Genomic DNA, 14,589 nt, shown 5'->3' on the forward strand with positions numbered 1-14,589 from the left:
TCTAAAATATATGCCACATGGTTGTTTCTTTTTTTTTTGCTCAGTTTTACAAAATGAGACATGAACCCATAACATTTGCAAACTTTGGATGTCGGGCACCTTGCAAATAAGTACAGTGGAACCTTGGATTGCGAGTAACGCGGTTAACGAGCGTTTCGCAATACCAGCACTGTATTTAAATAAAAATCCTAACTCGGTTTGCGAGTGTTGTCTCACAAAATGAGCAGGATTCAGGCCAAAGCGGTGTGCAGTACCGCATTCGGCCTGAGGTGGGGTGCGCCGAAGCTGAGCGGAGCCGTTCGGCGCCGTTGGTAAATGCACGGTAAGGCCCGAGGACAGCTCGGCTGACCTTGGTATTGGATGCCAATGAAGTCAATGCGGAACAAATTATTTTCGTTTCCATTGACTTCAATGGGGAAACTCTGTTGCAGATTCCTACCTTTTGTTATTCTGAAGAAATCACTGTGTTTTTGTCTGTGTCCACGTCGTAATTGAATCTAATGGGAGTGGTTTCATAATTATCAATCAGCTTCTGCACCTGCAGGGCTCCAATGAGTAAAATTGTAGGGTCTGCATTCCTTTACATGCAATTTCCTATTGGGTGTATCTCATCAAAAATGACATTTGTGTTTCAGGGGAAGACAAAAATCTGACTTGCATTCAGTGGCGGCCTGTCCATTAGGGGCACTCGGGTGCCGCCCCCTTTCTCCTCTCCACCCCCTATATGCAGTGGATGGATTCATGCATAGCATAAAATTTTGTCATCTTCCTCTCACTTTGTCATTGGTGCCAACGTGTACCATGACAGCTGGGTCTTCCCCAGCCCCACTCAATAGTCTGTTCACTCACTCCACGATGTGCCGAACCCCAGCGCCCGGTAAACACACTGTTCGGCAACCACGGTTTTTATGGCAGAGTGTTCTCTCTGTCCTCCTAATAACCGAGTCCCCTACTACCAGTACCTGTCTAACCTTCCCTGCAACTTTGCCCCCTTCCTTACCAAAGCCGTCCCTTCCCTGGGAGCTAGGGAAGGGCGTCTGCTCCAGCACTGCCATCCCTAAGCTTATTTCCCCAGCATCATGCAACTTTGCATATTTGTTGGGCTGCAACAACTCCTTCTAGCTGTCACCCAGCTACCTACCTCTGGCTCCCGTGCCCCATGTCTCCAATCTCCTCTTCACTGGCCCCTGCCAGCACCTGCTGGGTAATGTCCAAGTTCCTTGTTTTCTAGATCCAGGATCTGGGCTTCCAGAAAAAAACTAGCTGAGATCTTGCATAGCAGTATTCCCCCCTCGATTGGCTCATCAAGTTGAAAACCCTTCTGTGCTGCAAACCCCCCCCCCCCCCCCCCACCTCGGTCCTCTCCTTTTTCGTTCCTGAGCCCGATCCAGCAATGTGCACAAATGTAGCGGCTCTGGCCGCTGTCTCTCCTCCTTGGACAGATGACTCCCACTGCTGTCTATTAAATCCTGTGGAACGGGGGAGTAGCCGAATTCCGCTGTCTGTCAATGAATACAGCAGCGGTACTCGGGAGCGAGCCTGCATGGGTTTCTGGGGGCATCTGATGAAGAGGAGGAGCGGCGGGGGACCCTAGGATAAGAGGATCGGGGCTGCTCTGTGCAAAAGCATTGCACAGGGCAGGCAAGTATAGACATGTTTGTTATTTTAATAACAAAAAAAGCATTACAACCACTTTAGGGACAGGGAGTAATGGGAATCTCTCCTACAGTATGCAAACAGCAAAAAATAACTTGACAGGGCTCTTAACCCTTTCCTATACTATCCAAAGAAAACGTTTTGGCTATACATACACTTTAATATAGCTGCAAAGCAGCGGGTCAGGTGAACTGAAGAATACAATTTCAACAAACTGCACAATATATCCGTACCAAAAGAAAAATAATACGCTTTTTTTTTTTTTTTTTTAAACAGTTGTGATTAGTTAATTTTGTTATTTTTTTGACTGGATGTAAAACAGTTACCTTTTCTTGATACTGTCGACGTGAAGAATCTAAAGACTGAATTAAGGCTGTTGCGTGGCCAACAAACATAGCATAGCATGTAGCGCCAACAATCATACTGAGCATAGTTATCCAGAGGTCCGACATGCTAACTGGAGCCCGCGCCCCATAACCAATGCATAGCATATGACTCATAGCTTTGAAGAGTGCATATGAATATTGTTTTCCCCAGGAATCATTCTGAAAAAAAAAGTGAAGAAAAAGAAAATTATTAGTGGAAACTATTTGTCTTTTATGAATACATTTCTAGCTTCAGTAAGAGCAGAGCTGTCGTGCAAACCCTCTCATGCATGTCAAATGTATGCATTCCACCTGCACTGCCAGGCTATGCCTTGGAGAGCCTGTCCAATGCTGCTTATCACAATAAACTAAGATGATTAGATAGTTTTCCTAACTCTCTCGTGTATCTACTCATGCTTGTACATCAATTGCATTTTGCTGAAGGGAAATAACATTCCTTAAAACTAAATACGGAGGATTACTGGGCTGGTACTCTATTAAAGATAGGCACAGTAGGCATGAAATGTGAAATAAAGGCCTAGAATGCTTAAAGGTGCCAACTTGCCTTCTTTTGGAGATACACTGGGGTGGATTTGGCAAATGAGAAGAGAATTTTCTCTAAAGCCTCATACACATGATCAGATTTGTATCAGACAAATCCACAGATTTTTGTCCGAAGGGCATTGGCCCATGAACTTGTTCTGCATACATACGGCAGAACTTTTTCAGCCAACATTCACAAAACGACATGTTTTTTTCTGCTTTTTAGCACCATTTGGGCAACTTCTGCTAATGTCGTCTTATGGTTAGCATGTGTGTTTGTACTTTGCATTTTAGTCTGTTGTCATCTTTGGATTTTAGTCTGACTGATTTGTTTACACACGATCGGATAACCCGACGGAACACATTTGTCGTCGGACAATTTGAGAGCTTGAGCACCCAACATTTGTTGTCGGAAATTCAAACAAAAATTGTCTGATGGAGCATACAGGCGGTCGGATTATCCGACAAAACACGTTCGTCGGACAATTGTTGTCGGAATATCCTATCATGTGTACGGGCCTTTAGCTTAAAGGGGTGGTTCCCCCTAAAAACACATTTCTAACAATACATTTGGAAGACTGCTTACACTGCGGGTAGGCTGGCTTTTTTTTTTTTTTTCGTACATACCTCGATATCGCCTTTCCATCCCTCGACTTCCGGGTATGAGTCTTGTGGCGGTGGGCATTCCTAGTTGATTGACGTTCCTCCGACCGACGCATACTTGACGCCACGACTTTCCGAAAGAAGCCGAACGTCGCTGCGCAGGCGCCGTATAGAGCCGACTCTATACGGCGCCTGTGCAATGACGTTCGGCTTCTGTCGGAAAGTCGTGACGCGCAGTATGCGCCGGTCGGAGGAACGTCAATCAATTAGGTCCAGCAAGACTCATACCCGGAAGGCGAGGGATGAAACGGCGATATCGAGGTATGTACGAAAAAAAAAAAAAAGCCAGCCTACCCGCAGTGTAAGCAGTCTTCCGAATGTATTGTTAGAAATTTGTTTTAGGGGGAACCACCCCTTTAATGTGGTGGAAATTCACTTGCAAATATCACCCAATCACATGCAGGGAAAAAGTAAAAAAAAAAAAAAACACTTATTTGAACAATCTATTTGCCTTTAGTACATCATACCCAGTCCCCCTAGCATCAGGTAAGTATGATATATTACACGGAAATATGTCATATTGCACTTGCATGCAGCAAATGGATATACCAAAGTAAGAGCTCTTTCCTAGAAAATACATAATTGTCCTAATTAGTGACCCAGACTGTTGATAATTAAAACATACATTTTATATACCTAAAAACATTAAAGTAAACCTGGCACTTAGCACATTTGAGACAAAGTGACAGGTTCTGTTTAAAGTACACCTTCTCTACTACTGCTTACCTAACCAGCCAGCGGCCTTGTGGGGGTCTGCGGGCGGGGGGCTTATCAGAATCTGGAAGACCCCTTGTGAATTGGTAATGGGGTACATTGTACCCCTACCATTTCACGAAGGAAGTGTAAGTAGTTGTAAGTAGTAGTAGTTGTAAACAACACACACACACACCGTGGAAAAAAGTCCTTTACTAAAAAGGTTCTCGCTCTGTTCATACAATGTATGAACAGCGATTTGTCATTTCCCCATGTCCACCCCACCCCCTTCAGTTAGAACACACCCAGGGAACATGATTAACCCCTTCCTTGCCCCCTAGTGTTAACCCTTTCACTGCCAGTGGCATTTTTATAGTAATCAATGCATTTTTATAGCACTGGTCGCTATAAAAATGCCAATGGTCCCAAAAATGTGTCAAAAGTGTCCGAAGTGTCCGCCATAATGTCGCAGTACCGATAAAAATCACTGATCGCCGCCATTACTAGTAAAACAAAAATATTAAGAAAAATGCCACAAAACGTTCTCCTATTTTGTAAACGCTATAACTTTTGCGCAAACCAATCAATAAACGTTTATTGCAATTTTTTTTTACGAAAAATATGTAGACGAATACATATCGGCCTAAACTGAGGAAAAAAATAGTTTTTTTTATATATTTTTGGCGGATATTTATTATAGCAAAAAGTAAAAAATATTATTTTCTTTCAAAATTGGCGCTCTATTTTTGTTTATAGCGCAAAAACTAAAAACCGCAGAGGTGATCAAATACCACCAAAAGAAAGCTCTATTTGTGGGGGAAAAAGGACGCCAATTTTGTTTGGGAGCCACGCCGCACGACCGCGCACTTGTCAGTTAAAGCGACGCAGTGCCGAATCGCAAAAAGTGGCCTGGTCTTTGACCAGCAATATGGTCCGGGGCTTAAGTGGTTAAGGAGATATTTCTTGCACCTACAGGTAAGCCTTAATCTTGGCTTACCTGTAGGTGCAAGTTGTCAGAGTGGGTTTACAAACACTTTAACTGGTTTAAACTGAGATTTAATTTGCCCATTTAATCATTAGAAATAGGGACTTTTTAGTTTACATCAAAGGCTCCCTTAGACATTAGATACTAAGGGCCAGATCCACAAAAGGGATACGCCGGCGTATCTACTGATACGCCGTCGTATCCCTGTTTCTATCTATGGAACTGATCCACAGAATCAGTTTCTCATAGATAGGCAGAAGATCCGACACGTGTAAGGGACTTACACTGTCGGATCTTAGGATACAGTACCTCGGCCGCCGCTGGGGGCATTTCTCGTCGAAATGCCGCGTCGGGTATGCAAATAAGCACTTACGGAGATCCACGAAGCAGTTTCCCTTTGTGAAGTCTCCGTAAGTTGTTAGTTTGCAAACGCAAAATTAGGGCTGCTTTTACATAGTGTAAAGTTAGTACACCATGTAAAAGTAGACCCTTCTTTCCCGCGACGCTGTCAAATTTTTTTTCCCGCCGCATCTCTTTTTTTTCCCGATGCAACTTTTTTTACCCGGCGCGATTCACAAAACTCGGCGTAACGTAATTTCGCGCAATGCACGTCGGGAAAATCGCGTTGGGAGCATGCGCAGTACGTCCGGCGTGGGAGCGCGCCTAATTTAAATGGGACTCGCCCCATTAGATTAGGAACGCCTTGCGCCGGACGGATTTAAGTTACACCGCTCAAAATTTCTAGGTAAGTGCTTTGTGGATCGGGCACTTAGGTAGAGAGATGCTTCTCATTCAATTTAAGTACTGTGTCTTGTGCTGTTTTTTTTATATACTGTAACTTAACTTAGGCTTTAGTACTGTTATGCACACTTAAAAAGCCATGAGACATGTTGTCATTTAGTACTGTAAAGCAGACTTGGAAGCGTTGCCAACTATGGCCCGGATTCACGTAGCACTTACGCCGATGTATCTCGAGATACGCCTCGTAAGTGCACATATGCGCCATCGTATCTATGTGCCCGACTCTGAAAGCAAGATACGCCTGAAAATAGGCTTCATCCGACCGACGTAAATTTTCTACGTCGTCGTATCGTGGGCGCATATTTACGCTGGCCGCCAGGGGCGCTCCCATTGATTTATGATTCGAATATGCAAATGAGTGAGATACGCCGATTCACGAACGTACTTGCGCCGGCGCATTAATATATGCGGTTTACGTACGTCCGGCGTGAAGTTGAGCCTCATAAAGCAGGTGTAAGTCAGCAGCATCAATGCAAATGGCTGCACCAGGGAACACAGCCGTCGTTGTTTACGTAGTACGTGAATAGAGCTAGTTGTAGGTTACGTTCAAGTCGTAGGCAGTTATTCGACGTAAATTAGGCAGTTGTTTCGACGTGATTCTGCACATGCGCACAAGGAACGTCTATGGGACGGCGCATGCGTCATTCGTTATTCGTATCGTGATGGCGCTCGGCCCATCATTTACATGGGGTCACGCCTCATTAGCATGGCTCATGCCCACTGCCACTTACGACGAGTTACGCCAAGGGAACCCAGCGTAGATTAGGGAGCAAGTGCTTTGTGAATACTGTGTTTGCCGCTCTGCGCTACGTCGGCGTAGCGTATATTCGATACGTTACGCCGGTATAACTATGCGCCAAGGTATGTGAATCCGGGCCTATAACGGTAGCTCACATATTCTGCTCTATCGAAACTCTGAAAACAAACAAGTAGTAGGCACGTGGAGAACCGCAGTATAAATGGTAGCTCAAATTTCATACTTGAGCCATAATGACTAGACAGGAAAAGCGTCTTTCCATAAATATAATACAGTTATTTATACAGTGGAGAGATCGCTTTAGCACCGAGGAGTAAAATGAGGACGAGGATGGGAATAAATACATTGTATCTTCTCTCTGCATAAACAGAATGTGCCATTTGTGGATTTCCAATTGGAGTATTCCATCTTCAGGACAGAAATATTTGAATTGTGTTGTTTTATTGTCAACTTGTGTATTTCCTGGCTTGTATCTTTTTTTTTTCCTGTTCAAAGTATATTTTAGATTCATAAATCACTCAATGCATAAAGATGCAGGCCAACACCCTTTTTGTTTGTCTTGATGACCATTGTCAGTGATGGAAGATCCAAGGGGCAGATTCACATACAATTGGACAGGCGCAGCGTATCAGAGATACGCTACGCCGCCGTATCTTGCCTGTCGGAAATTCGAATCCAGGAAGAATTTGCGCCGTAAGTTACGGCGGCGTAGTGTTTTTCTGGCGGCGTATTTTAAATTGGGTGGGTTGGGGGCGGGTTTCATTTAAATGAAGCGCTTCCATGCGCAGAATGAAATGCGCATGCGTCGTTCCTAAATTTCCCGCCGTGCATTGGGCTAAATGATGTCGCAACAACGTCATTTTTTTAACTTAGACGTGACTTACGTCCATCCCTATTCACGGACGACTTACGCAAAAAAAAATTTTAGACGCGGGAACGACCGCCATACTTTAACATGGCAAGTCTATCTATATGCCACAAAATAGCAGCTTTAACTATATGCCGGAAAAAGCCGACTACAGACGACGTAAGAGAATGCGACGACCGCGCGTATGTTGGTGGATCGTCGGAAAAAGCTCATTTGCATACCCGACGCGGAAAACGGCGCGAACTCCACAAAGCGGACGCCAAAGTATTGCATCTGCGATCCGAAGGCGTACGAAGCCGTACGCCTGTCGGATCTTACCCAGAAGCGGTCGTATCTTGGTTTGAGGATTCAAACTAAAGATACGATGCAGGAAATTTGAAAGTACGCCGGCGTATCAGTAGATACGCCGGCGTACTTGCTCTGTGAATCTGCCCCCAAGTCTTTAAAGTATAACTAAAGGCAAAACGTTTTGGATAGAGTGGAGAGGGGATAGAACACCTGATATTGCCGTCTATGTCTCTGTTAGGGATATTCACCCTCTTGTTCATAGAGTGCATTACACTTTACGGAAATTACACTCTTGGAGGAAAGCAGCATCTCCAAATTGGCCCAGATGTAGTACACAACGGGAATTTTTATTCATACATTCATAACACATGTTATGGTTCTCCATGTGTCTACTACTACTTTGTTTTCAGAGTTTCCATAGAGCAGAATAGGTGTGCTACCACTGTATTTGGCAACGTTAATTTATGAAATCTTTAAAAGAATGAATATACTATATTGTCAAAAGTATTGGACACCTGCCTTTACACGCACATGAACTTTAATAGCATCCCAGTCTTAGTCCGTGGGGTTCAATATTGAGTTGGTCCACCCTTTGCAGCTATAACAGCTTCAACACTTCTGAGAAGGCTATCCAAAAGGTTTAGGAGTGTGTCTATGGGAATGTTTGACCATTCTTCCAGAAGGGCACTTGTGAGGTCAGGCATATGGACGAGAAGACCTGGCTCGCAGTCTCCACTCTAATTCACCCCAAAGGTGTTCTATTGGGTTGAGGACTCTGTGCAGGCCAGTCAAGTTGCTCCACCCCAAACTCACTCATCCATGTCTTCATGGACCTTATTTGTGCACTGGTGCGCAGTCATGTTGGAACAGGAAGGGGCCTTCCCCAAACTGTTCCCACAAAGCAAACCACATCATGTAATTCTGTCATAAAATACAATGTATTATTCCCTTAAAGGTACTCAAAATATTACACAATCAAAACTCGTATCGCCACATCAAAATCAACCTGTGTGATGGCATCACATATAGGCTCTCCCAACGCGTTTCTTTTCCCAGGGGACATTTCCTGGCAATATTTTTTACACATTCATTTGTTAATGTATTTGTTTACTTCTTTGGTTTACCCTTATGCACTTTGTCATATGCAATTTACTATGCATTAGATTCAATAAATGTTGCTTTAAATTAAAGCACATAAAAGGGACAGCACACTATTTTGTATCTAAATTTATGTATCTAGTATTCCGATATTAGAGTGCTGCAGCACCTGGCACATACAACTTTAAGGAGTGGAGCGCACGATTTTGGATTCATGTACATACATTTTGGGTATTTATTGCTGTCTGTGCATTAGGGAGATGTACCCTCTCTTTTTTCCTGTTTTCCATAATGAAGAGTGGAAGGGAAAGAAAATCCCAAATTTTGGGCTGTCACCAGATCTATAGGCCTCGTACACACGATAGGTTAACCAGAGAACAACGGTCTGATGGACCGTTTTCATCGGTCAAAACCGATCGTGTGTGGGCCCCATAGGTTGTGCTTGTTATAATTTTTTTTCAACTAATGGCCATTAGGTTTCCTCCTTTTGTCTTGGGATCTTTTTTTCTGGAGATCCCTCATTTAGTAATCCGTGGTCAGCTTTGGCTGGCAAAGAGGAGAGGGGACCACCGTGCCCACCGCAGGTGTCCGGGAAGGCTCCTTCTTTGGGAGGGGTCCAGGGACACAGCAAGTTCAGTTTTGTGTGTATTTCACATGTCCATCCTTGTTCACTGGATGTGTTGTTTTTTTGCATACCTATAGTGGGCTTGAAAAATGAAATGTAAAAAAAAACTTCACCTACTGCTAAAAAATTCGGAGACCTTTAGGCCTCGTACACACGATAGGTTAAACAGAGGACAACGGTCTGATGGACCGTTTTCATCGGTCAAAACCGAACGTGTGTGGGCCCCATAGGTTAAAAAAAAGCCAACTTGCTTTAAATTTAACCGATGGATTCCTAACCGATGGGAAAAAAACGATCGTTAGTATGCAAAACCATTGGTTAAAAATCCATGCATGCTCAGAATCAAGTTGACGCATGCTTGGAAGCATTGAACTTCGTTTTTTTCAGCACGTCGTTGTGTTTTACGTCACCGCGCTCTGACACGATCGTTTTTTTAACCGATGGTGTGTAGGTGCGACGGACCATCAGTCAGCTTCATCGGTTAACCGGATAGACTGATCGTGTGTACGCGGAATTACAGGGTCTATGTTCAAATTTCTGCTTTGCTACCTCTCCTTCTCTGTTTTTATTTTTATTTAACCGATGACAACGGTCCTTCAGACCATTCTCATCGGATGGACTGATCGTGTGTACGAGGCTATAGAGAGGGGGAGAATAGTTCTGCGGACCCTGGTTACAACCTGGGATTCCATCGCTTAGGAGAGATTTCCTTTCACTTCCTGTTTTGGTTATGGGACAGGAAGTGAAGAGAAATATCCGTAAAAGGTACACACATAACCAACAAAAAACCTGATAGGAGGTTATAACCGTCCCTTATTCTATCCAATTTAAAAAAAAAAAGCTTTATCTTTAGTTCTACTTTAAGGCCACCATGGAAAATTTCTGTGAACCTCTAAGATAATGGACACTTGGGGTAGATGGGCAGCTTTTCAGAACTTGCAAATGACCAGGAAGGTGGTTCAAAAGACCTGTCAAATGGGTTAAGAAAAAGTAAACAGCCTATCATTGTGTACAAATCTGCCCACCCACTGTGAATCCCAGTTCAGGTGAATGGATTCTGTCATTAACTAAGACCCAATGATCTAAAGAGCATTATTTGAACTACATGCTGTACTGCACTGTAAATAGTTGCATTTTGAACTGGTGCAACACTCTAAATACACCTGAACTGTGGCCTCCTATGGTGCAAATTAATTTAAAATAAACATCTGTTTCTATTCACGGCACATTACCATAAATTAGCATCCTGTTAATTCTAATTACCTAAATTATGAAGCGTATATCTGCATATATTTATGTTGGTAAATAGGACAAACGAGAAAACTAAACGTTTTTTGTTCAATCTTTAATTAATTTGCTGATTACACCTCTCAATGAAGTACATATGGTACTTTCTACACAAACAGCATTTTCTGGCATTATGCTGATTAAACTGAGAAACCAAAATTATCTTGGCTTGCAAAGCTCCACCCAGAAGCAAAACAAGCCCAGCTACATGTCACTGTGCTAAAATGTGATATTTTTGGTATTTTATTAACTTACAAAAATATATTTTATTGATGAGATGTTTAAATCGAATAGTCCATACATTCTTGTGATGAAAAAATAAAAATAAAAAGTACAGTATATATAAACAGTTCCACTCCGGGCCAATTCTGACTCTCCTGTGCTACATGAAATTTTGTTTCCGCTAGAAAACGACTTAGAACCCCCCCCCTTTTTTTTAAAGTGGTTGTATGCCCTCTCTGATCACTTGCACCTACAGGTAAGCCTACTTTAAGGCTTACCTGTAGGTGCTTGCAATATCTCCTTAACCTACATGGTTAAGGAGATATTTGCAGAAAATGGGGCACCGGTGACGACGGCACAGGCACACTGAGTAGGAGCCTGCTGGAAAGTGCCGGGAATGTGTGCATGCGCAGGGATTGTGCCGTTCTGCACGCATACGCCGGAGCGACGTCATCGCCGCAGTCACAGGGCCGGGCAGTCACAGCGCCGGAGCAGTGATACCCGGAAGTCACACCGGGTATCATGGCGGCGGCGGAGGAGAGGAACGAGGGTCGGTGCGGGTTCTTCGATCTAAGGTAAGTAATTGATAATTTTTTTTTTCTGTGTATTCAACCGCTTTAAAGAAGAGGCCCTAGAAAATAAATTTGTGTTACATATTTTTATGTCACACAATACTTGCGCAGCGGTTTTCTAAATGCAAATGTGTTTGGAAAAAATACACATTAATGAATTTTAAAGCACACAAAAGACAATATATTACCCAATTGTTTGGTAAAATATAAAAGATGATGTAAATACACACCCAACATGTCATGCTTTAAAATTGCATACGCCTGGCTCCACATTGCTGTACCCTAAACATTCCCATTCGTGATGCTTTAAAAGCATTTACAGATTACCAGTTTAGAGTTACACTGGTGCTAGAATTGTTGCTTTCGCTCTGACGTTCATGGTGATACCTCAAGTGTGGTGCGATTCCTGTTTACATACCTATGTGTACATTTATATCTGCTCGTGAGCACCAGGGGACAGGGCACTTTAAAATATATATATATATTTTAAATTGTACTTTTTTATTTTATTTTTGGGGGGGGGGGTCAACTTATTTGCTATCACAAAGAATGAACAATATCCCGTGTGATGGGCTGTGACAGGTTCTCTTTTTGTAGAGATCTTTCCACCCATATCTCACCTCTGGCCTCCAAAACATCTCATCAAACTGAAGCCTCGTACACACGACCGAGAAACTCGACGGGCGAAACACATCGTTTTCCTCGTGGAGTTCCTTGTTAGGCTGTCGAGGAACTCGACAAGCCAATTTTCTCTATTCCCGTCAAGGAAATAGAGAACATGCTCTCTTTTTGGCTCGTCGAGTTTCTCGACAGTTTCCTCGACGAAAATGTACACACGACCGGTTTCCTCGGCAAAAAAATATCTCCCAGCAAGTTTCTTGCTGTTTTTTGCCGAGAAACTCGGTCGTGTGCACGAGGCCTGAGAATGGTATGGCTGTGGTCCGGTGGGGCCCAGTCAAAGTCCAGACTTAAATCCAATTGAGAATCTGTGGCAATACTTGAAAATCACTGTTCACAGACACTCTCCATCCAATCTGACAGAGCTTGAGCTATTTTGCATCGGTTTGTTTTCATCATACGAACAGGGCATTAGCGTAATATTGATCCATTTTTCCAAAATAATAGTAGTCCCTTTATAACAAATTGTCCGGTGAATCCCTGTTCACCGATTCAGGTGTGAATTCAGTCCAAAAGTGGTCCTCCTGTGAAGAAGGGACCCAAAAACCCTGATCCCCTGGGGAATTAGGCTCCAGGGGGGGACTGAGGTACTGTGGTCCGAGCAACCGAAGCCGACACGGACCCAACTTCCTTGGAGGGACTGCCGAAACAGAACCCTCCCAGTACTAGGTGGGGCTCCCCCGAATGGAGACCCCATGAGAGCAGGTGGACTAAGCCAGAAGGCCATGTCCACCCACTCCCAAGATGTTCAGGGCTGGCCCGAGGACCGGCACCCTAATAGTCACACAGCAAGAAAAAACGTGCAAACAAAAAAAGACAAAAAGGTGACAAACATAGGCATAAATAAAATAAAGTGGGGGAAAGGGATAGTGGAGAGGAGAGTGAAGAAGTGGTCATTGTGGAATACAATGACCAGGCCCTCCGGCCAGGAATAAAAAATTCCTCCGGTCCTAGCCAAAAGGCCCGGCCCAGGAGGCAGGTGCTAAAAAAAAGTGTGTTTCTGGTGCAGTGAACGTGGTATCTTAAATCAATGTGTCCCTCACACACAGTGATCCTCAGATACCCCTGGACTGCCACTCCAGGGGCACATGCACCATAGGCTTTTCGTTCCAAATCCAACCCCCCGACTGGCCAGTGCAGCCCTCCACCCCTGCCAGCTAGAGAGCATCGGCCGCCCTGGAGCTGTGTAAATTAGTATCATTGAGAGCCAGTCACACTCTCCTGTCATGTGAATTGGATTCAGAGAAACCTGCATCTAATTTGCATATGTGTGAATGGAGCCTAATACTGTTATGCACACTCAAGAGTCATGAGACATGTTATTTTATATGATCATGCACCCTGGGAATCTATGAGGTTGGGTTGGTGTTAACAGGGAGATGACTATGAGAGCACAGGAAGCCATGCAACTCTCTTCTCCAGGCTTGAAGAGTTAAAGAAGGTGCCAAATATAAAGATTTCATAAGTAAACTTTGACACATATAATGGTAGCTCACCTATTCTAAACTCTGAAAGTAAACACGTAGTAGACACGTGGATAAACTGAAGTATAAATAGTAGCTCAAATTTCATACTTGAGCCATAATGACTAGACAGGAAAAGCTTATTTCCATAAATATAATACAGTTATTATGTATTTATACAGTGGAGAGATCGCTCTAGCACCGAGAAGTAAAATGAGGGCGAGGATGGGAATAAAAACATTGCATCTTCTCTCTGCATAAACAGAATAAGCCAATTGGGGATTTACAATTGGAGTATTCCATCTTCAAGACAGAAATATTTGCAATGTGTTGTTTTATTGTCAACTTGTGTATTTCCTGGCTTGTATTTTTTTTCCTGTTCAAAGTATATTTTCGATTCATAAATCATTTAGTCAACGCATAAAGAGGCATGCACAACAGCCTTTTGACATTGAGTGCAATACAGATGGACCTATGTAGGCATGAATAAAATTCATTGGTTAATAAACAATACAGAGAATATACTATTAGTATATGCAAGGTTGTAAAGACTTGAACACATGCTATATGCTACACTGTAATAAAAAATAAAAATAAAAACAGAGAAGGAGAGGTAGCAAAGCAGAAATTTGAACATAGACTCTGTAATTCCGCGTACACACGATCAGTCTATCCGGTTAACCGATGAAGCTGACTGATGGTCCGTCGCACCTACACACCATCGGTTACAAAAACGATCGTGTCAGAACGCGGTGACGTAAAACACAACGATGTGCTGAAAAAAACGAAGTTCAATGCTTCCAAGCATGCGTCAACTTGATTCTGAGCATGCATGGATTTTTAACCGATGGTTGTGCCTACTAACGATCGTTTTTTTCCCATCGGTTAGGACTACATCAATTAAATTTAAAGCAAGTTGGCTTTTTTTTAACCTATGGTTAAATAACCTATGGGGCCCAGACACGATCGGTTTTGACCGATGAAAACGGTCCATCAGACCGTTATCCTCTGTTTAACCTATCGTG

General features: G+C 43.3%; 1 protein-coding gene across 1 annotated transcript in view; it reads right to left on the bottom strand.

Annotated features, from left to right (window-relative positions):
- Positions 1 to 14,589, bottom strand: part of HCN1 (hyperpolarization activated cyclic nucleotide gated potassium channel 1) — a 581,473-nt gene that overhangs the window by 163,312 nt on the left and 403,572 nt on the right. The window contains exon 4 of the mRNA XM_040339190.1: positions 1,983 to 2,201. Coding sequence (XP_040195124.1) covers positions 1,983 to 2,201 — 219 coding nt within the window. The remainder of the gene's footprint in view (positions 1 to 1,982; positions 2,202 to 14,589) is intronic.

The sequence above is a fragment of the Rana temporaria genome, chromosome 1, assembly GCF_905171775.1.
Source record: "Rana temporaria chromosome 1, aRanTem1.1, whole genome shotgun sequence".
Lineage (NCBI taxonomy): Eukaryota > Metazoa > Chordata > Amphibia > Anura > Ranidae > Rana > Rana temporaria.